At 46.7% G+C, this 18,140-nt stretch overlaps 1 protein-coding gene across 1 annotated transcript in view; it reads left to right on the top strand.

Moving 5' to 3' along the window:
* The window catches only part of LOC135239874 (collagen alpha-1(V) chain-like), a 100,237-nt gene that overhangs the window by 30,557 nt on the left and 51,540 nt on the right, over positions 1 to 18,140 (top strand). The window contains exons 3-7 of the mRNA XM_064308861.1: positions 8,667 to 8,814; positions 9,141 to 9,299; positions 12,417 to 12,609; positions 14,384 to 14,518; positions 15,066 to 15,146. Coding sequence (XP_064164931.1) covers positions 8,667 to 8,814; positions 9,141 to 9,299; positions 12,417 to 12,609; positions 14,384 to 14,518; positions 15,066 to 15,146 — 716 coding nt within the window. The remainder of the gene's footprint in view (positions 1 to 8,666; positions 8,815 to 9,140; positions 9,300 to 12,416; positions 12,610 to 14,383; positions 14,519 to 15,065; positions 15,147 to 18,140) is intronic.

Below are 18,140 nucleotides of genomic sequence, written 5' to 3'. Positions count from 1 at the left end.
AGTCTGTTACCGATCACTAGTCAATGAACGGAGGTCATTGAGATCTTTATACTCCTGCCTTGCCAGCCTTGGAATGGTCACGTTCAAGGAGCTTTGCTATACTGTAGTCGTTACACCCCTCCCCCCTTTCTACGTCTCATTAACAAAGTTCCATATCCATGGCAACTCTCTCTGCTGTTCCAATGGATTTCCATGGAAACAGCCGTCTTTATATGTATTCGTTCTTACTGCATTCCTCATATTAATAGGCCTGTATTAGACCTGATAAGTATAATCATTTTTAAATTCCCATTCAGCGAATTTGGCTCACAGTGAAACGGCTCCAAATCAGCTACCATTCAAATTATGCCTCTTTGAGTTTGATAAGCTCTGTTTCTGAAAGTCTGATTGCGTTCATCGTTCTGCCTAGTGAATTTCTGAATTAATAGCATATTTTTTTTGGGCCAGTTGGTGTGTTTGGTAAGCCCACTGAGAGACGTCATAAAACAAGTTTTTAAACCTGGCAGTATTTCAAACTACTTTAGGTATAAGTTGTTTGGGTTTAAATTGGCCTAATAAAGATATTGGCTAACCTCCTCCTTTTCTAGTTTTAGAGTTGTGGATAGAAATAACAGGAAATGCATCCAATGTTAACCACATCTGTCGACACTTTGTCTTAAAAATAAAAAAATTAGGTTTGACTGATTGCTGAGTATTAACATGTTGGCTGACATTGCTGACTATCTCTAGGCAGTGTTCTTTCTCCAAAATACACTGCCGCTGGATTATTGTCTAAGAAAAGTCCACATTCAATATACTCCTAGTACTACACCCCCAAGCCAACCATGCAGACTTATTTGGGGGTGTAGTTCTATTTCAAATGGAACTCTGGGATTTGTAGTATAAGGCCTCCCTTTTCTAATAAAACCAATTGAATTTTTTTTGAGGGGCGTGGCTCTACAGACAGGAAGTGCTGAAACGTAAATAACTTAATTAGCAATAGACCAAAACCTGGCTACCAGGGTCTGCAGGTCCTACAGTGCATAATGTATTTTTCAGTTGTATTCAGCTTTTGCATGTGGGCTCAACACTCGAATACGTGTTTTGTGGATGTAATTGATCTACTGTACATTAACACAATGTTCACATTACGAGAAAGGGTCAAGGTAGCTCACGTACATTGCCTTATCAACGCCATAGGCGGATAATTGGAAAAGGCCATCGCATCATTGTCTTTAAGTGTATATGAAATATACTCTCCTCTTTATATGCATTTATGCTGGCTATTTATATATAGCTTTAATAAACACTTTAAGAACTGGAAAATGGACGTCCATTTATTTTCTTCGAAATATGTACAGTTTCATTTCTGGAAACTGTTTTACAAAGGAGATACGCTCCAAAGTATGGTGTAATTAAGAAATAAATCCACTTATACTTCACGTCAGGCTTGGAGCACATAACTAGGTATAACTAGATAACTAGTTAGCTAACTTAGCTATCTAGCCCTGGTTGTGACAGTCAGTCACCACAGGCCTAATCCCCTAAAAAATGAAGGATCGGTGCTTTAAGATGAAAACATTTCCCCGTCTTTCAGTCATGTGTTTTTAGTCTACAACTTCCTCCGTCGTCACCCTAAATCCTCAACCCCCCCCCCACCTCCCCACCTCCCCTTACTCAATCATAGTGCCTGACCTGGTCCAGGTTGATTGTCTTTGCACATGGGCTCAAGATGTGTCCTGTCTGCACCTCTTTCTCTCCTCTGTGTGCATGTGCGTGTGGACTGTGGACCAGGGGTCATTCTGCACTGGGTAGGTATGGTTAGATGTGGGTCATGCATGATTTCCCCACTAAACTCACGCGCTGTCGGTTTGAATTACTTTGGGAACGTGGATGTGTTCACAAAATAGGCCTGAATTTCCCTGCTCATTTTGCACTTAATGTCACCGACCCATCCTCTCTTCCCCATCTTCCTCTTATTCCACCCCCAGTCTCCTAAAAGTGTGGTTCTTTTTTATTATTCCAAATTGGTTCTACCTAACTTACTTTAAAAAATATATATATTTAAATGAAAATGTCTGTGCGTGGAAATGTTTTTAGCAATACTTTTTCTCATTTGTTTTCTTTTTTTTTCCAGACGTGATTGATATTTGGTTTTATGGTAAAAGACAAAGCTACATGTACAGTATACTCTGTCCTCTCTGTCTATTTCCCTTTCTCCTTCTCTTTCTCAATTTCAAATTCAGACATTGGTTATTTGCATTGGAAAAAAAACTTGTTTAAGCAGTAAATAAACACAGTATCACAGCAGATCATGTAATAGATGCAGTTATCATATCTAAAAGAATCTCTGTAGACTTCTTTGCCATTCCGATTGTCTCCTCCTCTGATTGATCACAATGGGACCGCTCCCCTGATCCCACAACCAATCAAATTGCTGCAGTCACGAATGACATTCCACCCGCTTGTACCCTGAGATGGAGGGATAAAAACACCCACATATAAGAATGTGGGATGAAGAGAACAGGTCATCCAGGATTGTAATCGCGTATGAATTACGGATCCGTTGATATGCAGTCATGTGTTGTGTACACTCAGGCAGATCGGTGGGCATTTTTCACATAGCAGCCAGGGCCCCAAGCGGCAGGATAATTCACACATTCTCGCGTTGGACACTCATCCGTCACCCCGATCAGCTTCATCGCACCCCCCCCCCAGAAACCAGATCCACCCTCGATAATCCACAGCGCTCACAAAACATGCTGTAGCAATTTTTTCACGGGGCGCACAACAGAATCCGACGGACTGGCATCCTGTTTTTGTGAAAGAGTTGTGGCCCTCAGCTGAACGTTTCAAACAAAAGGAATTGTGAGCAGCTGTGGGGCAGGAATGCCTGATATTCCAGTGTACTGTAGTCATCGCAGTACATGGGGCTGGTAACACTAACCAGACCCTCCGCTCTCTGTCTCTCTCTCTCTCTCTCTTTATGTTAGATGTGGAACCCTGACATTTGTTCACTGCATTCATTAGGTTTTGATGTGGCACCAGACCTGTTTTAACCTTGAGGGGGGTGGAGGGGAATTAAATTTAATTCCAGACAATCTAGGTTTTTTTTGTAGTTAGTTTAGGGGCATTAGGAATCAAGGACATCTGACTCAAAACCAGCAGGCTGCTTTTTTTTGAGTCCTGGGTTGGGGGGTTGGTTGGGGGGGGAGGGGGGGCAGCAGCACCCCTGGCATGGGGAGGGCCTGATCCCCAAATTACCATGCAAAATATCCGGCTGCGCACTTGTTTAAAGCTGCTGAAAGGAAGTCTGTTTGGTAAATCAGCCATGCGATGCAGCGATGCGACGCTCTGCTTCTCGAGGGCTCACGGACGTCCCGTCCGTTTGTTTGCATCTCTGCTGTACGTGGTGAGCAGGTCGCTGGCCCCACACTGGCCAGGTTGCACAGGTGAGGGCTGCGGCCCAGCTGGTGCCACACACAGAAAACACAATACATGCAAATGTGTATATATCAGGCTCAATCCCTGGCAGCGGTAAATAGGCTGCATTTATATAGCGCTTTTATCCAAAGCACTTTACAATTGATGCCTCTCATTCACCAGAGCAATTAGGGGTTAGGTGTCTTGCTCAGGGACACTTCGACACGCCCGGGGCGGGGGATCGAACCGGCAACCCTCCGACTGCCAGACAAGCGCTCTTACCTCCTGAGCTTGGTCAGACGTTCCTACGAACACAGTTGGCAGTGTTCGCGAGTGGGGAAGCCGGTGAGGGTATGAGTCCTGATCGTTGCATGAGCGACTCCTACTGGTTGGCCGGGGTGCCTGTCCAGCGGGGAGGGAAACTGGGGGAGATAGCGTGAACCTCCGCGCGCGTTACGCTCTCCCGGTGAAACTCCTCGTTTGTTTTGTGGAATCCGCAGACAGGAATCCTGTCATTTCACTCTCAGCCAAGTGAGAAAAACAGGCTTGAGCTCCACCTGGCTTTTACCTGTTAATGTCATCGGTGTCTCAAATGACCATAACAATGGCTGCCTGGGACCTTTTTTTTTAAATAATAATAGCCCAAAGCATTTGGTAGGATCATGTAGCCCAGCAGACGTCCCAAAAGGCGCCTGACTGCTCAAAACTATTTATTGATATTTGGGAGTCCATCATTACACTTACAAAAACTGTTCAAATTTAAGTTACTCCTCCAGTCATTCACATTGAGGCTCAGCACAGTGGTCACAGGTTCAAACCTTGGCCTGTGCTGCAGCATGTCATTAACTGGCTGCAGGATGGAGCTGGCCTCAGTTTAGACGCTGGGCTTCATCCCACCCGGGGTACGCACTGGTAAACAAACACTGCAGAAAAATACATTGATTTTTACTAAGAAAAGCTACTAAATCTTAATCTTTACAGGCGTCCAGTTGAGGGAAAACTGTACGTTAACTAGGTAAAGTGTGTGCTAAGGCTAATGAAAGGTGCTGAAATGCACACAAACCTGAGGACGTGCTTGCTGTGGAAGCGCTGTTTTGGGAGAGGGCTGGGGTGCATGACTGGGAGGCCGCAGCGGACAGTGTGAGGAGCAGGAGCCTGGGCTCTCAAACAGAGGTGGGTAACCGGGCTTCAAAAGAATAAAAAGACTGACCATGTATTTGCTCCATCAATATGCACTAAACCAGCTGATTCTAATTAGCTTAACTCTTCAGCATGATGGGAGAACTAATTATTGTAATCTCAGCTGTTTAGTGCATGTTGGTGGAGCAAATACATGGTCAGTCTTTTTACTCTTTGAAGCCGGGTTACCCACCTCTGGTCTCAACTGATCGATGATTTCCATTAAGTGTGTTTCTGCATGCATGGGTTTTCTTGTGTGTGTGTACACGTGTACTTACTACTTGCTTGTGTTTATGTACATGCATGTGCTTGCTTGTGTGTGCATGAATGTATGTGCGTGTGTGTGGTGCAACAGAACTGTGGAAATACACGGATTTCCCCCTCCTGTGTTTCCACCTCCAACAAAAAAAAATGAAATAAAGGAGACAAATCGTTATTCCTGCAGGAGTGACTGATGTACTTAGGTAAAAAGAGGGTTTTTCCATATCTTTATTTCTTTCTTTTTTTTTTAAATGAGATGGTCTCTCTCTTTTACTCTCTATCTCTCGCTCTCTGTATCCCCTTTTAGCCCCCAAAGTTATGCTCTTTCGATCAAGCAGCCAGTGTACGTTCGGTTCAAGTAATTGAGATAATTAAGATGCTCTGGTTGTCCTCGCTGAACCTGAGAACGAGCCTTATGAAAAAGGAGAATCTCGTGTCAAGGCAATTACCGCGGAAAGATGGATTCCCCCGATGTGTGTAATAGCAATGGCACTGGCTGATTCTTTAATTACCATCCCATCTTCTCACTTGAGATGATTTCCATGTGTGCTTGATGACAAGAGTTGGAATGTATTCAATTCAGTTATATCATGCAGGCCTCCTTTCTATGCACTTTTATATACTAATTTCCAGGTCTCTGTTACTGGGAAACTTGAAAAAGTAATCACTTTTAGGTAAGCCTGAAAGTACAGACTTTAAAAATATGTAAATAAATAAATAACCCCCCACCCATAACAGAATCCGAGAATCTGAACAATAAGCAGTGTGTACATGGTCCATTTCCTTTTGGTGTATTTATGGTTAGTGCAGTTAAATCCTTTGAGGTGCAGTGAAACTCTTGCAAGGTCGCAAAAGCAAACACGTTTTTTTTCCCGTGGTTACAGTTATTGTTTACTTTTTTGGCTGTCTTTTTTGAATTTCTCAGAAATGGCTTGTAGTCCAAAGTGCAGTTCTTTCCACACTTTTTCTTCTGCAGGGATGGCTCTATCGCTCACTATGGATTCATGAAAATAATGTGTTTACTGGATTCTCTGATGCTTTCAGCCGGTAAAGTAATGAAAAGAGCAGTTAGTAAATTTATTGTGAAAATTTTCCTATTGCAGGACATGGTTTCTTAAACTACTTTTAATCTTTCCGTGTATCAATTAACTTTCTTTCCTACGAAGTTATCTTGGCATATGAAACTTGACTTACGGCATTCTTTGCTTTATATAGAAATGTTTTTTTTTTTTTGTGAAAGAAAGTCTATTATGTGGCACCTCAAGGCAGGAGAGAATGCTGGTGCCAAAATGTCCAGTGTGATCATCTTCCGAAATTACTCTAATGCTGTCCTGTTAAATCAGGTGTCGTCGTCGTCGTCATCATCATCACCTTTAAATTTTAATATCAATTTATAACATTTTTGCCATTTTTACCTCTAGATAAGCCTTAAATTTGAGCTTCTTAATCAGTCCTTCTAAGAAAAAATAAGAAGCTGCCTCCACCTTTGTAATAGAATATGACCAATCATAATTGTTTGCACATTACATTTCCTTTAGCTTTTTTTTTTGGGGGGGGGGGGCATTTAATGCCACGGATTGACAGTCACTACACAGCCTTTCATGGAAGTGGGCCCCCCCCCCACATCAGGAGCTGTTCACCTAATGACTGCTGCTCACAGGACCCTACCTGGAGCTGCCTGGTTTCGGGGTCGTAGACTCACAGAGCAGCCTCTATGTCGGTCTGTATTCGGGCCGGTGTGGACCCGATGAGTCATCTCCCCCGTCATCGATAAATGCCACATTCATGAGGCCGTTAAAGCCCCCGGCCGCCCCAGGACGACCATTCATTTTACACCCAACCCCCCCCCCCCCCCACGCACCCCTTTGCCCCCTGTCCCGCAATGCATGACCATGAGGAATGGCGGACGCCCACTGTGGACTCCTAAAAAAATAAATGGTTGTCCTGTGCCACTAGCAGGAAAAGAGCGAGTAAAAGAGAAATGAATTACTGCACAAAGCACCATAGAAGGCTGGAAATACGAGAGAAAGTTTTAAAAAAGATTGTGGGGGGGGGGGGTGGTTTGCAGTTACAACAGGCCCCCAGTGTCTTTAATGAACCAACCCAAACACAGGCCTGGCCTTTATTTTTTCTTAAGAAAAAAAAAAAAAAAAATGGCAAAGCCAAAAGCAGGTAATTGTGTGTTCTCCAATGATTCTGAAATCGTGGGCTCCTGGTAGTGTGTTCCTCTTCGTACGTAAGGTCGTAAGGAAAAAGAAAAAACGCACCACCCCGTCTGCATTTTGCTCAAGAGCCTGTTTGTTGAAGACGGTGTATTTCAATTTGGATCAGGAGCACAACGTGTTCCACTGATGTGCACATCATAACACTGTACTTCTGGGCGGCTAAGTTGCTGGAGGAAGACCAAGTCTCGCAGGTCAAACGCATACAGCCAAATGCAATCAAGTAATAACACTTGGCGTAGTCATCTGTATGCAACGTCTCTTCAGTTCAGTTCAACAATTCCGAATGATTTATTATATTCAAGCATATCATTTGGCTGAGTTAGCCAGGTTATTTTAGTTGGAGGGTTTCCCCTAACGTCGTGTTGCAAATGATATGTTGCACTGAAGGTATCATATCTGTTACATGCACAGATGTATTGTTTCATTCAAAGCACCAGCAAGTTGTGACTGTCCTTTTTGGCTGGACTGCAACAGCGGGGCCAGCCCTATAAACGCGAATGTCTGTGACTGAGTGACTGAGTGAGTGATGAAGTTACACCATTGGTCGCCGGTTCGGTCCAGCCATATACTAGGTTTTGACCTGTTCTTGTTATACTGGTGAATGGTTGGTAGCAGTAGGTCCCCATCTTAGTGAAGTGCCTGGGCCTTCTAACAGTCTATTGGCATGTGCATCACAGTACACCTAAAAGTACATTTAGCATTTGAGCATTTAGAAGACTCTTTTCTAGAATGGTTACGTTGCTACATTTTTACATTTACATTGCATTTATTTGGCAGACGCTTTTATCCAAAGCGACGTGCAATAAGTGCATATAGGGATTTATATACCTGGATATTTACGGAAGGAGTTCAGGTTGAGTACCTTGCTCGCGGGTTCCGACCACAGTGGCGCACCAGGTGAATTGAACCTGCCTCCTGTAGGCCCGGTTCTTCTGGATATCATACTACCCTGCTGCCCAGCATGGCATGCCAGAGAGATGGCCAGTGATTGCAGTGTGCCCGGGTGCATTCCTCTCCCTGCAATGCTTTCATGTTCATATTACACATTCCATGTTCTCTACTTACAGAAGACAAAAGCCCTGGTCTGCAGTACATGCTGGTGTGTTTGGCTGAGTTCCCAGTCATGTAATCACCCCCAAGTTTAATTGCCTTAATTAGTCTATCCCTCTCCACCTCGCCTAATGTGCGTTGAGTGTTCTGTCTCATAATGGCTGCCAGTGCATTATCCGAGTGGGGGGCGGGGGGGCTTTCTCATTGGTTGGGGGGTTGGGGTGAGTTCCCATGTGGTGAGGTCCTTGAAAGAAATTACGCAAGTACATTACATGCGTAATTAAATGATACGACTGACTAGGTCTGCAAGCTTTAGACAATGCTATTCTCTAACAGTGGAGGCTGAATCTTATAGTTCCTGTGGGACAGAAAGCAAGGATCGTTGTTCCACCGGCAGCTTATTCACACTTGTGAACATGCATGCCTCCAAGAATGTAAGTGATACATTGAGGTTGACGTTTGTGTCTGTCTGTGTGTGTGTGCGTGTGTTTGTCTGTGTTTGTGTCTGTGTGTGTGTGTGTGTGTGTGTGTGTGTGTGTGGGACCACAGAGGAGGTGGACCTGCTGGAGCAGCTCTTCTGGCAGGTGGGGAACAGCAGTAACTCCTCCATCACCCTGGAGGGACAGAAGTGCCCTGTGCTGCAGGTGGGGCAGTACTCCACCCTCTCCCTGCCCCTGCGCCAGGTCTTTGGAGCCAGGTAAGCCCTGTCTGCCTGTTAGGGGTCAGGTAGGCTAGATGGCTGTGTATGGTGTGTGCATGCATGCAACTAGCTTTTACGATGTATTAAACACAGTCTAATTGGCCCCATACATAATATGAGGGTTAAGATGTTTTTGTTAAATTGTTGTGTTTGTGCCAATCAGAACTACTATTGTTGCATTTGTGCAAATGCAGACACTTCTGTGGTCTGTATTGGCAAATTGATATATTTGTGTGTGTGTGTGTGTTCGCAAACACTCTACCTGTAATGTCTATGTCCTCTGTGTGTGAGTTGTGAGTGACCTGGCGTCTGTGTCTGCGCAGATTTGCGGACGAGTTCAGCCTCCTGCTGCAGCTGCGCAGCACGCAGGAGGAAGAGCGCAGCCTGCTGACCCTCCTGAGCCCCCACAGCCACATCCTGCTGCAGATCCGCCTCAACCCCTACACCTTCACCCTGGTCACCACCCAGCAGCGCCACTACGAGTGAGTATCTCTTCCATTCAGTGTGTCTGTTCCATTCAGTGTGTCTCTTCGATTCAGTGAATCTCTTCCATTCAGTGTATCTATTCCATTCAGTGTGTCTCTTCCATTCAGTGTATCTGTTCCAGTCGGTGTGTCTCTTCCATTCAGTGCGTCTGTTCCATTCAGTGAATCTCTTCCATTCAGTGTATCTCTTACATTCAGTGCGTCTGTTCCATTCAGTGAATCTCTTCCATTCAGTGTATCTCTTACATTCTGTGTGTCTGCTCCATTCTGTGTATCTGCTCCATTCAGTGAATCTCTTCCATTCAGTGTGTCTGTTCCATTCAGTGTGTCTGTTCCATTCAGTGTGTCTGTTCCATTCAGTGAATCTCTTCCATTCAGTGAATCTCTTCCATTCAGTGAATCTCTTCCATTCTGTGTGTCTCTTCTATTCAGTGTCTCTTCAATTCAGTGTGTCTGCTCCATTCAGTGTATCTCTTAAATTCAGTGTGTCTGTTCCATTCAGTGTATCGCTTAAATTCAGCTGTGTGACCCAGGCACCAGTACCACAGACTCTACAGAACCCGGGCTGACTAGCTCTGGTCCTGGAGAGCCATATAAAAAGATCTAGTTGAGCTAGAGCACAATGTGCTGTCGTAAAGCTTTAGTTGAATCATATTCCATAAGGCCTACATAGTTACGTCACCAGTTCCGACACTCTAACTCAGTGGCTGCACAACCCTGTTCCTGGAGATCTGCTGTCCTGGAGGTTTTCATTTCTACCCTAATTTTGCACACCTGAGTCTACTAAATTAGCCGCTCAACAAGATCACGCTCTAGCTGTTGAGTGAGGTGTGGCTTTGGGTTGGGTTGGGGTGAAAACCTACGAGATGGTAGATCTCCAGGAACAGGGTTGGTTTACCACTGCTCTAGCTCTTATGACTCAAGCGGATGCACTTATGTTGTCTCATGCTGCAAGTTGCTAAGGAAAAGAATGCTACTGTTATTATAAGATAATGTAATGTGGATGATGCTGGCATAACCATTACATAACATCTGTCTTTGGTTGTTTCCTTGGGCATGCCTCTTCTTGAATTTGCAAACCGCAATGCAGCATTAGGAATTTGTGTTACTAAAGCAGACCTGTGCGTGTGGACAGGAAACTGGGGGACAGAAGGAAAGCTGGAGCTGACAGTTCTGCCTGGCTAACGAAAAACATTCTCGCAATGTTGCTGCCATGTAGTGGCAATGTTATAACATTGACAAAACATTCCAGTAACATTGTGAGAACATTTTTTGTCAGCTGGGGTGGTACCGATCCAGTGGCTGACAGCTTGTGAATAGCCCTGCTCTGTCATGGGTTCATCATGAAATTCTCTCCTGGTCCTACGCTTGGCTTCATGGTGCATGCTTAGCTTTAACTGTAAGTGTGCTAGAGTCATTAGAACAGGTATGCTCTTCCTATGCCCTTGAGTCTTTACCGCAGTTGCCCCAAAACTCCCCCCCCCCCCCCAAAAAAAAACCTACTGTATATCCAGCTGCTTACATGAACTACAGGATGTGGTGACTGTACACTTCCAGTGGCCCTGAAAGCAGGGACTTCTGCCAAACCGATATGTAAAGCTAATGCGATATATATCTGGTGTCACCTGTGGCTTTGCTCAGAGTTTGACAGTGATTTAAGAGTGGCTTTCTAAGTCTCGCAGGTAGTAGGCTCTTTCCCCCATTTTGGAGTTGGAGCAGTATATCACGGGCTGCGTCTCAGAGAAAAATGCCACAGCCCAACATAAACGTCAGCTCTGGTGTTCCTTCTGGCCCCTGTGCTTCCTCAACGAGGAAAGTTTGATAGTTTTGACAGTTTCTTTGTGCAAGCTATGAGCTAGGGATGACCCCCCCTTCGTGAATAGTCATGTTAAGGCAGGGAATCGGAACACCCCGCCTCGGCAGTGGAAGAGATATATCATTTCCAGTGCAGGGAATCCTCAGATCTGATGTTCTTTTTGAGGATATGCAGGACATCTGTGGATTCATCTGCTCGACCCTAAATACATTTTAGCATGCACCCTGATGAGGTAATGCAAACCAAGGGACACATTTAACTTTAATGCAGATGTACTTTTCTGATTCCTGTCCACTTAGCAATTTATCTACATTTATAGTGAACATCCTTTTTTTTCCCCTAATTGTTATTACGCCTGGTTTTATGTTTTCTTGCTGGGTGCCTGGTGGGTGTTATCTATAAGAAAATAAAAAGAGTATAATTAGATTACCTTCCCAGAGTAATAACATTTTTTATATAGGGCTGAACTGGATAGGTTAGGCCTCCTTAATTTACAGTTTCCTGGACAACGTTCGTAAGTGTAAATAAATCCCTGTGGGAGGTGTGTAATTGGACATACAACATATTGGTGAAATGCACGGCACATCAACTAAATACTTTTCTCGTGAAAGGTGTCTTATAAATGATGTTTCTGTGCACTGCACCTGTTTTGCATTGTGTTTTGTCTTGCTGCATAGTATTGTTTTTAGTCCCGTTTTTTCTGTGTTCTGTTGTGTTGCGTAGTGTTGCGTTGTGTTGCCTGCCAGTGCTCAGCAAGGAATCTCAGGAATCTTTTTCAGGCTCAATAACTGTCATGACCTGGCTCAAGGGCCATGACAAAAAGCGAGATGCACACTGACGCATTTAAAATTCACGTTTATTTTAAAATAACCTAATTATACCCAAAACAAGACAAACATGGCGTGTGAAAGTCAGCATTATCAGTGGTGTGGGTGAGTGGAAGTCTGAAAGGTATGCTGAAGCAATGTTGTATGGTGTACAACCAAAAACACAGCCAACACCAAAACAGAAACCAAATAGTGGGGAGAGAGAGAGAGCTCTCCCTCAAACTGGAGACGGGCATCTTAATCTCTCTGGGAGCCCTGAACACAGGTGCTCCCAATTGCACCAACGACCCTCTGATCTGCTCATCAGGCACCCGTGGGCAGTACCACAACGAGCAGCACAGGCAGCAGAGCAGGGGGGTCGTCACACCGTGCACATCCAAATACTGCGTTTACGTTTCGGTACACCACTCGTATGCACCTGCGTATTGGGTGAATCCGCTGACCTTTGACCCTCTCCCACTGTGCCCTCAGGTTCCCGGTTGGCGCGCTGTCGGACGGGCGGTGGCACCAGGTGTCGGTGGGCGTGTCCGCGCGGAGCTTGGACCTGCACGTGGACTGCGTGCTGACGGAGAGCGTGAACTGGACGTCCCCTGGAATGGACATCGCCACCGACGGCCTGCTGATGGTGGGCGGCATCGTCGAGGACTTCGAGACGCCCTTCGAGGTGAGGGGGGGGTTTGCCACTGCCGAAACGGAAAGGACCGGGGACAAAGCCCAATCAGTCAATCAATCGATCAGTCAATCAATCAATCAGTCCTCATTTTTTCAAGGAGGGGTCTCAAAACAAGGTGCAACACAGCGCTTCTTCACAGTCAGGCCAGTGATTACAGTGCTTTTCAAATCATACCTCAGGTAGGGCCAAGAGTTGGAGGTCTTGAACTTACTCTTCTTCTTCTTCTTTCGGCTGTTCCCGTTAGGGGTCGCCACAGCGGATCAGCCATTTCCATCTCTTCCTGTCCTCTGCATCTTCCAGTTGGAGGTCTTGAACAAGAGGTTAAGATGGTAACATTTTAAGCCTTGATGCGGAGGCTAAATGCAGTTACTGTACGGATTTCCCTGAAACTTGGGCCTTGGGGGGCTGCTTCGCCGGAGCCATATGGTTTTACGTTTAATCTCTCCTGCGATTTTTGCCATTGGGTCCCGTCCCGGAAAAAAAAGGATGGACTGCGCAGAAGAACGGCAGTCTGCTTTCTCTTCTGTGATGAATGTTCTGTTTTTTTTTGGGTGGTCGGGGGGGAATCCCGGCCCGTTTGCACCTGCTACCCCCCCCCCCCCCCCCGGTGGTGGTAACGGTAACTTCATCTCTGTCTCCCTGATGGGGCGGAACATTTTTGAAAAAGCTTTGCCGTCGCTCAACACGCAGTAGCAACCCTGCCTGCCAGAGGGCCACCAGCAGTCGAGTACGCTCGTAACGAATCGAGCTCGCCCCCTTTCCAGGGTCACCCCCCTCTCCCCTCTCCCAGGAGAAATGCCAGAGGAGACTTCGATCTTGCAAAAGGAAATTAAAGTGTTGCTTTCATCGAGTAAAATTATGACACAATTTTTTGGCAACGCCCAGTTTTTTTTTTTGATGACGAAGACAGTAACGTGACAAAGATGCCTTTTTGTGGAAAGATGACGATGACGAATTTGGTTCGCATTTTAAACAAGGAAAATACAACGAAATGAAAACAGACCCCAACGATTTCTGTTGCAGTTGCTTTGTTGCACACATAAATATGTTACAACCAGGACCTGACACCCACCACCAGCCAGATGTGCTGTAGAACTTGGCAGTGGCATGTAACTCATTCACTCTTGGCCTCTTTGGCCAGTGACCTTTCGGCTGCATTTTCTATGAAAAAGTAAACGTATGTTGTGGTAACACACTTCAGGGTTCAGGATTAAGGAGTCATAGTTCATTAGCTTGCCTTTGTGAGGCTTGGTCTAAAGGCCCATTCCAGTGTACCCCTGACGAGAAACCTGTGCCGATACAGCCATCGTGTGTCTCGGCTTCTCTGACCCCCCACACAGTCCTGAAAGGGAAGAATTACTTACTTACCTTACTTATTTACTTGCCTTACTTGCCTTACTTGCATGGTTGATGTGCAAGTGCAGTTTACTATTCATCGTGTTTAAGTTCATTTCTCTCTCAGTGCCGCAGTAGGCCTTTTGTGCCCGCTTGCTCTTATTTTATTTCTTTTTTTTAATCCTCCTGTTACTCGACTTCTGGCTTCAGAATCATTGCAGTCCAGGGGGGGCCCGTCCCTGGCGCCAGACAGCCAGAGGCGGCACTGCTGCGCATTCTAACTCAGCACTTAACTGAGCAATTAAACCTGCTTTTATTCAACGGAGCTAATCGACCTCACCTGGTTTTGCTAGGCTGCGATTGTGCGTGAGCGTGTGCGCGCGCCCGCAGATGATGACGTGTGTCCGTCCGTCCGTCTGTCCCTCTGCAGGGCGGCCTGAGGCAGCTGACGTTCCTGATGGGCGACCCGGAGGCTGCCCGCGACCACTGCACCCGCCACGTGCCCGCGTGCGGCGGGGTCCCCCCGAAACCCCCTCGCTCACCAAAACCGCCCCGCACCCTGGAGGTACGTCACTCCTCTGGGTTGTTTTTCTCCTCCTTTTCCTTCTCCTTCTCCTGCTGCAGATAATATTTTGGTGCTAATTTTGGAGATGAACCACAATAAGAATCGTCTTTATTGTTTCAAAATGCCTTCCACAAAACAACATTTAAGAATTTGTGATTTTTAAGAATTGATGTTTTTTTACATCCACTTCCGTCTAAGAGTGGCTAAAATTATTTCATCCATGTTCCTTATCTAAACCATAACCATATGGTTCCCACTGCTCATTTCTGGCAAACGCATGCTATCCAAAGACATGATTTTTACAGTGAACCCTCATAACATATTGAGGACAGTGTCTCATTTGATGTGAGTCTTGATGGATCCCAGAATCCTTTGCTTCCGATCCAAAATCTAGCTTCATGCAAAACACCAAACAATTGATAGTTCTCGATGAAGAAATACTCACACGTGTTCGTGTAAAATTGGAGGAAATCCACGTACTTGTCCCGTCTGCTTTTGAAAGAGTTTTATTTAATGGTTTCACCTGTGCTTCTTGCTTTCCGCTAAGGACCTGATCCTCTCCTCGAATGACCTGGAGGACCTGCTGGAGAGTTCCGAGACCTCTCTCGGCATGCAGGACCCGCTAACCGTGAGTACGGCATCCCTTCCGCTCGCACGCGATGCGCTTGCACACACGGCAAACACGCGTGCGTCCCAGGACGCCCCTCGCACCAGTCGACCCGCTCCGGTTCTGCGTAACATTTTGTTTTGACGTGTCTCCTTCGGCTAGAACACGAGAAGTTTACCTAAAGCAAAGTATGACTTACAGAGAGATGGATAGCGGAGCCAAACGCGTACAGCTTTGGCCCCGTATGCAATGCGTCCAATGTGTAGCTCCACGGGGGAAGAGGAACCAGATGAGTTTAAATGTGGATGTAGTTTCCTGGCCCGGAATGAACTGCATGTGTTACTGAGTCTTACAGGTGTGTCATCCAGTGCACAAAGGTGGAACTTTGGCTAGCCTTGTCCCGGAAGCACGGCTGAGCTGGGGCTAAGTGAGGAAGGTGGGGACGTGCAAGGGAATGTAGGCCAGGGGTCCGAGCGTATCTCTTGTTTGGGAGAGATGAAAAAAGTGCTACTGCAAATCCGTGTGGCAGGACAGGAAATCTGCACCGTCTGTGCCAAACCGCACTCCGCACTTCTTAAGCCAGCAGGTGCCGGCTGTGCCCTGCTGCCTGACTCGGGACGCTTGGCAGCAGTGTAGCGTTATGATTAGGGAGCTGGAGTTGTGACTTGCAGGGGGGTTGCAGGTTCGATTCCCTGGCGTGGTGAGGCACTGCCATTGTGCCCTTGAGAAAAGGTACTAAAACTGGACTCAGCAAGGTGCTTGGCCTGAGCTCTTGGATATGCGCTCTAGCTTGAATGGCTCATTGTAAATGTGCAGCGAAGTCTCTGGTTTTTCATAAGACAGAATCATTACATTACATTACATTACATTACAGGCATTTAGCAGACGCTCTTATCCAGGGCAACTTACACAACTTTTACATAGCATTTTACATTGTATCCATTTATACAGTTGGATATATACTGAAGCAATGCAGGTTAAGTACCTTGCTCAAGGGTACAACGGCAGTGTCCTACCCGGGAATCGAACCTGCGACCTTTCGGTTACAAGCCCAGTTCCTTACCCACTGTGCTACACTCCGTCCGTTCTTGTATTTCACAATCACTTGTGTTTCTCTGCGTCGAAGGGTAGCGAGGAGAAAAGCCCTTAAATACCGCATTCTTCAGCTGTAGCACAGTGGAGACCAGATGGCATCAAAAGTCAGGAAGCTGACTAGCTCTGGGAGTGGAGGGGTAGGACACATTACATTGGTTCCTCATTAGTTCCTAATGGGGACAGTGTGTGATTTGTGATCACCATGGGAACCGGCCCCCTGGCCTTTAAACCGCCCCCCTCCAGATTGACTGTGGTGGCATATTGTGGGGGGGAGCATATGATAAACACCCCACCAGGGATAGGTGGGAGGAGGGGCAAGTAAAATCCCTCAAAATGTCACTCGCTGCAGCCTCTCCATCAATAATACTAGATGCTCATTTTTGTAACAGAGACTCGCAGGCCCCCTGTTGTGATTACTCCACAGGGGTATTTTATGCAAATAGGGAGCCATGCGACACGGCGACGACCAATGGGAGTGAAGGCAGCGTGGCAGACGTTGCTGAAACAAACGTGCAATCGCGTCTAGCCTACTTGTTTAGTTCTGTAACCTGGCAACCACAAGCGACCAACGGTTTATCTCCCTCCTGTGTCGCCCCGTGTGACCGTAGGGTTACGCCTGACCGCTTGGATGTGTAAACGACTTGTGTACTTCTTAAGAAACACACACGTGCCTCAGAAGTGCACGAGTGCAAGAGGTTTCGTGTGAAGTGCACGCACCTTGTACTGACAAGCCTTTTAGCGTCACATTAAAAGCTTGTGTTTAAATCACTCTTATTTTTATATTTCATGGTTTTTCTTGCTTTTAGCAGGTGTTCACCTTTTTTTGACTTGATTTGATTTAGCCTGGAGGATTTGGATTCTGATGTTAAAAAAAAAAAATTGGCAAAACAATTACTCTAGCTCTTACGAAACGGTCCGACTTGCGCTAAGTCAGCAGACTGTGTCTGTCTTGCGCAACGTTCTCTAGTGCCAGCTGCATGGCATGGAAGTCAGAACAACACTTCACTGGCTGTACATCTGCACCCAGTGGGGATTAAAAATAGAAAAATACCTTTATGTGGATGCGGTTGTGAGACTGCAGGGGCAGATGTGATGCAGGCAGGTGCTCTGCACTGGAGGAGACCGAAAACGAGCCCGCGGGAGGCCCTCTGCTCCTCTCTTTAAAGAGAGCGGGAGAGCAGAGTCACTCCTGCTCCTGCTCCTCATCCCTGCTCCTTCTCTCGCTCCTCACTCCTGCTCCTGCTCTCGCTCCTCACTCCTCACCCCTGCTCCTCACCCCTGCTCCTTCTCTCGCTCCTCACTCCTGCTCCTGCTCCTCACTCCTCACTCCTGCTCCTGCTCCTGCTCCTTCTCTCGCTCCTCACTCCTGCTCCTGCTCCTCACTCCTCACCCCTGCTCCTGCTCTCGCTCCTCACCCCTGCTCCTGCTCTTCACTCCTCGCTCCTCACTCCTGCTCCTGCTCCTTCTCTCGCTCCTCCTGCTCCTTCTCTCGCTCCTCACTCCTGCTCCTTCTCTCGCTGCTCACTCCTGCTCCTCACTCCTGCTCCTGCTCCTTCTCTCGCTCCTCACTCCTGCTCCTCTGCTCCTGCTCCTCACTCCTCACTCCTACTCCCGCTCCTTCTCTCGCTCCTCACTCCTGCTCCTTCTCTCGCTCCTCACTCCTGCTCCTTCTCTCGCTCCTCACTCCTGCTCCTTCTCTCGCTCCTCACTCCTGCTCCTTCTCTCGCTGCTCACTCCTGCTCCTTCTCCTGCTCCTCACTCCTGCTCCTGCTCCTTCTCTCGCTCCTCACTCCTGCTCCTGCTCCTCACTTACTCTGGGTCAGCCGGTTGAAGTCTCGTCAGCGCGCCATGATGAGTTCCATGCTCCACAGATGCTCCAGCCGCCAATCCTGTTTTTCTCAGATATGTGGATTTGTTCCC

This window comes from Anguilla rostrata, chromosome 14, assembly GCF_018555375.3.
Source record: "Anguilla rostrata isolate EN2019 chromosome 14, ASM1855537v3, whole genome shotgun sequence".
In the NCBI taxonomy this organism is placed as follows: Eukaryota; Metazoa; Chordata; class Actinopteri; order Anguilliformes; family Anguillidae; genus Anguilla; species Anguilla rostrata.
This window is presented reverse-complemented; position numbering and strand designations above follow the sequence as displayed.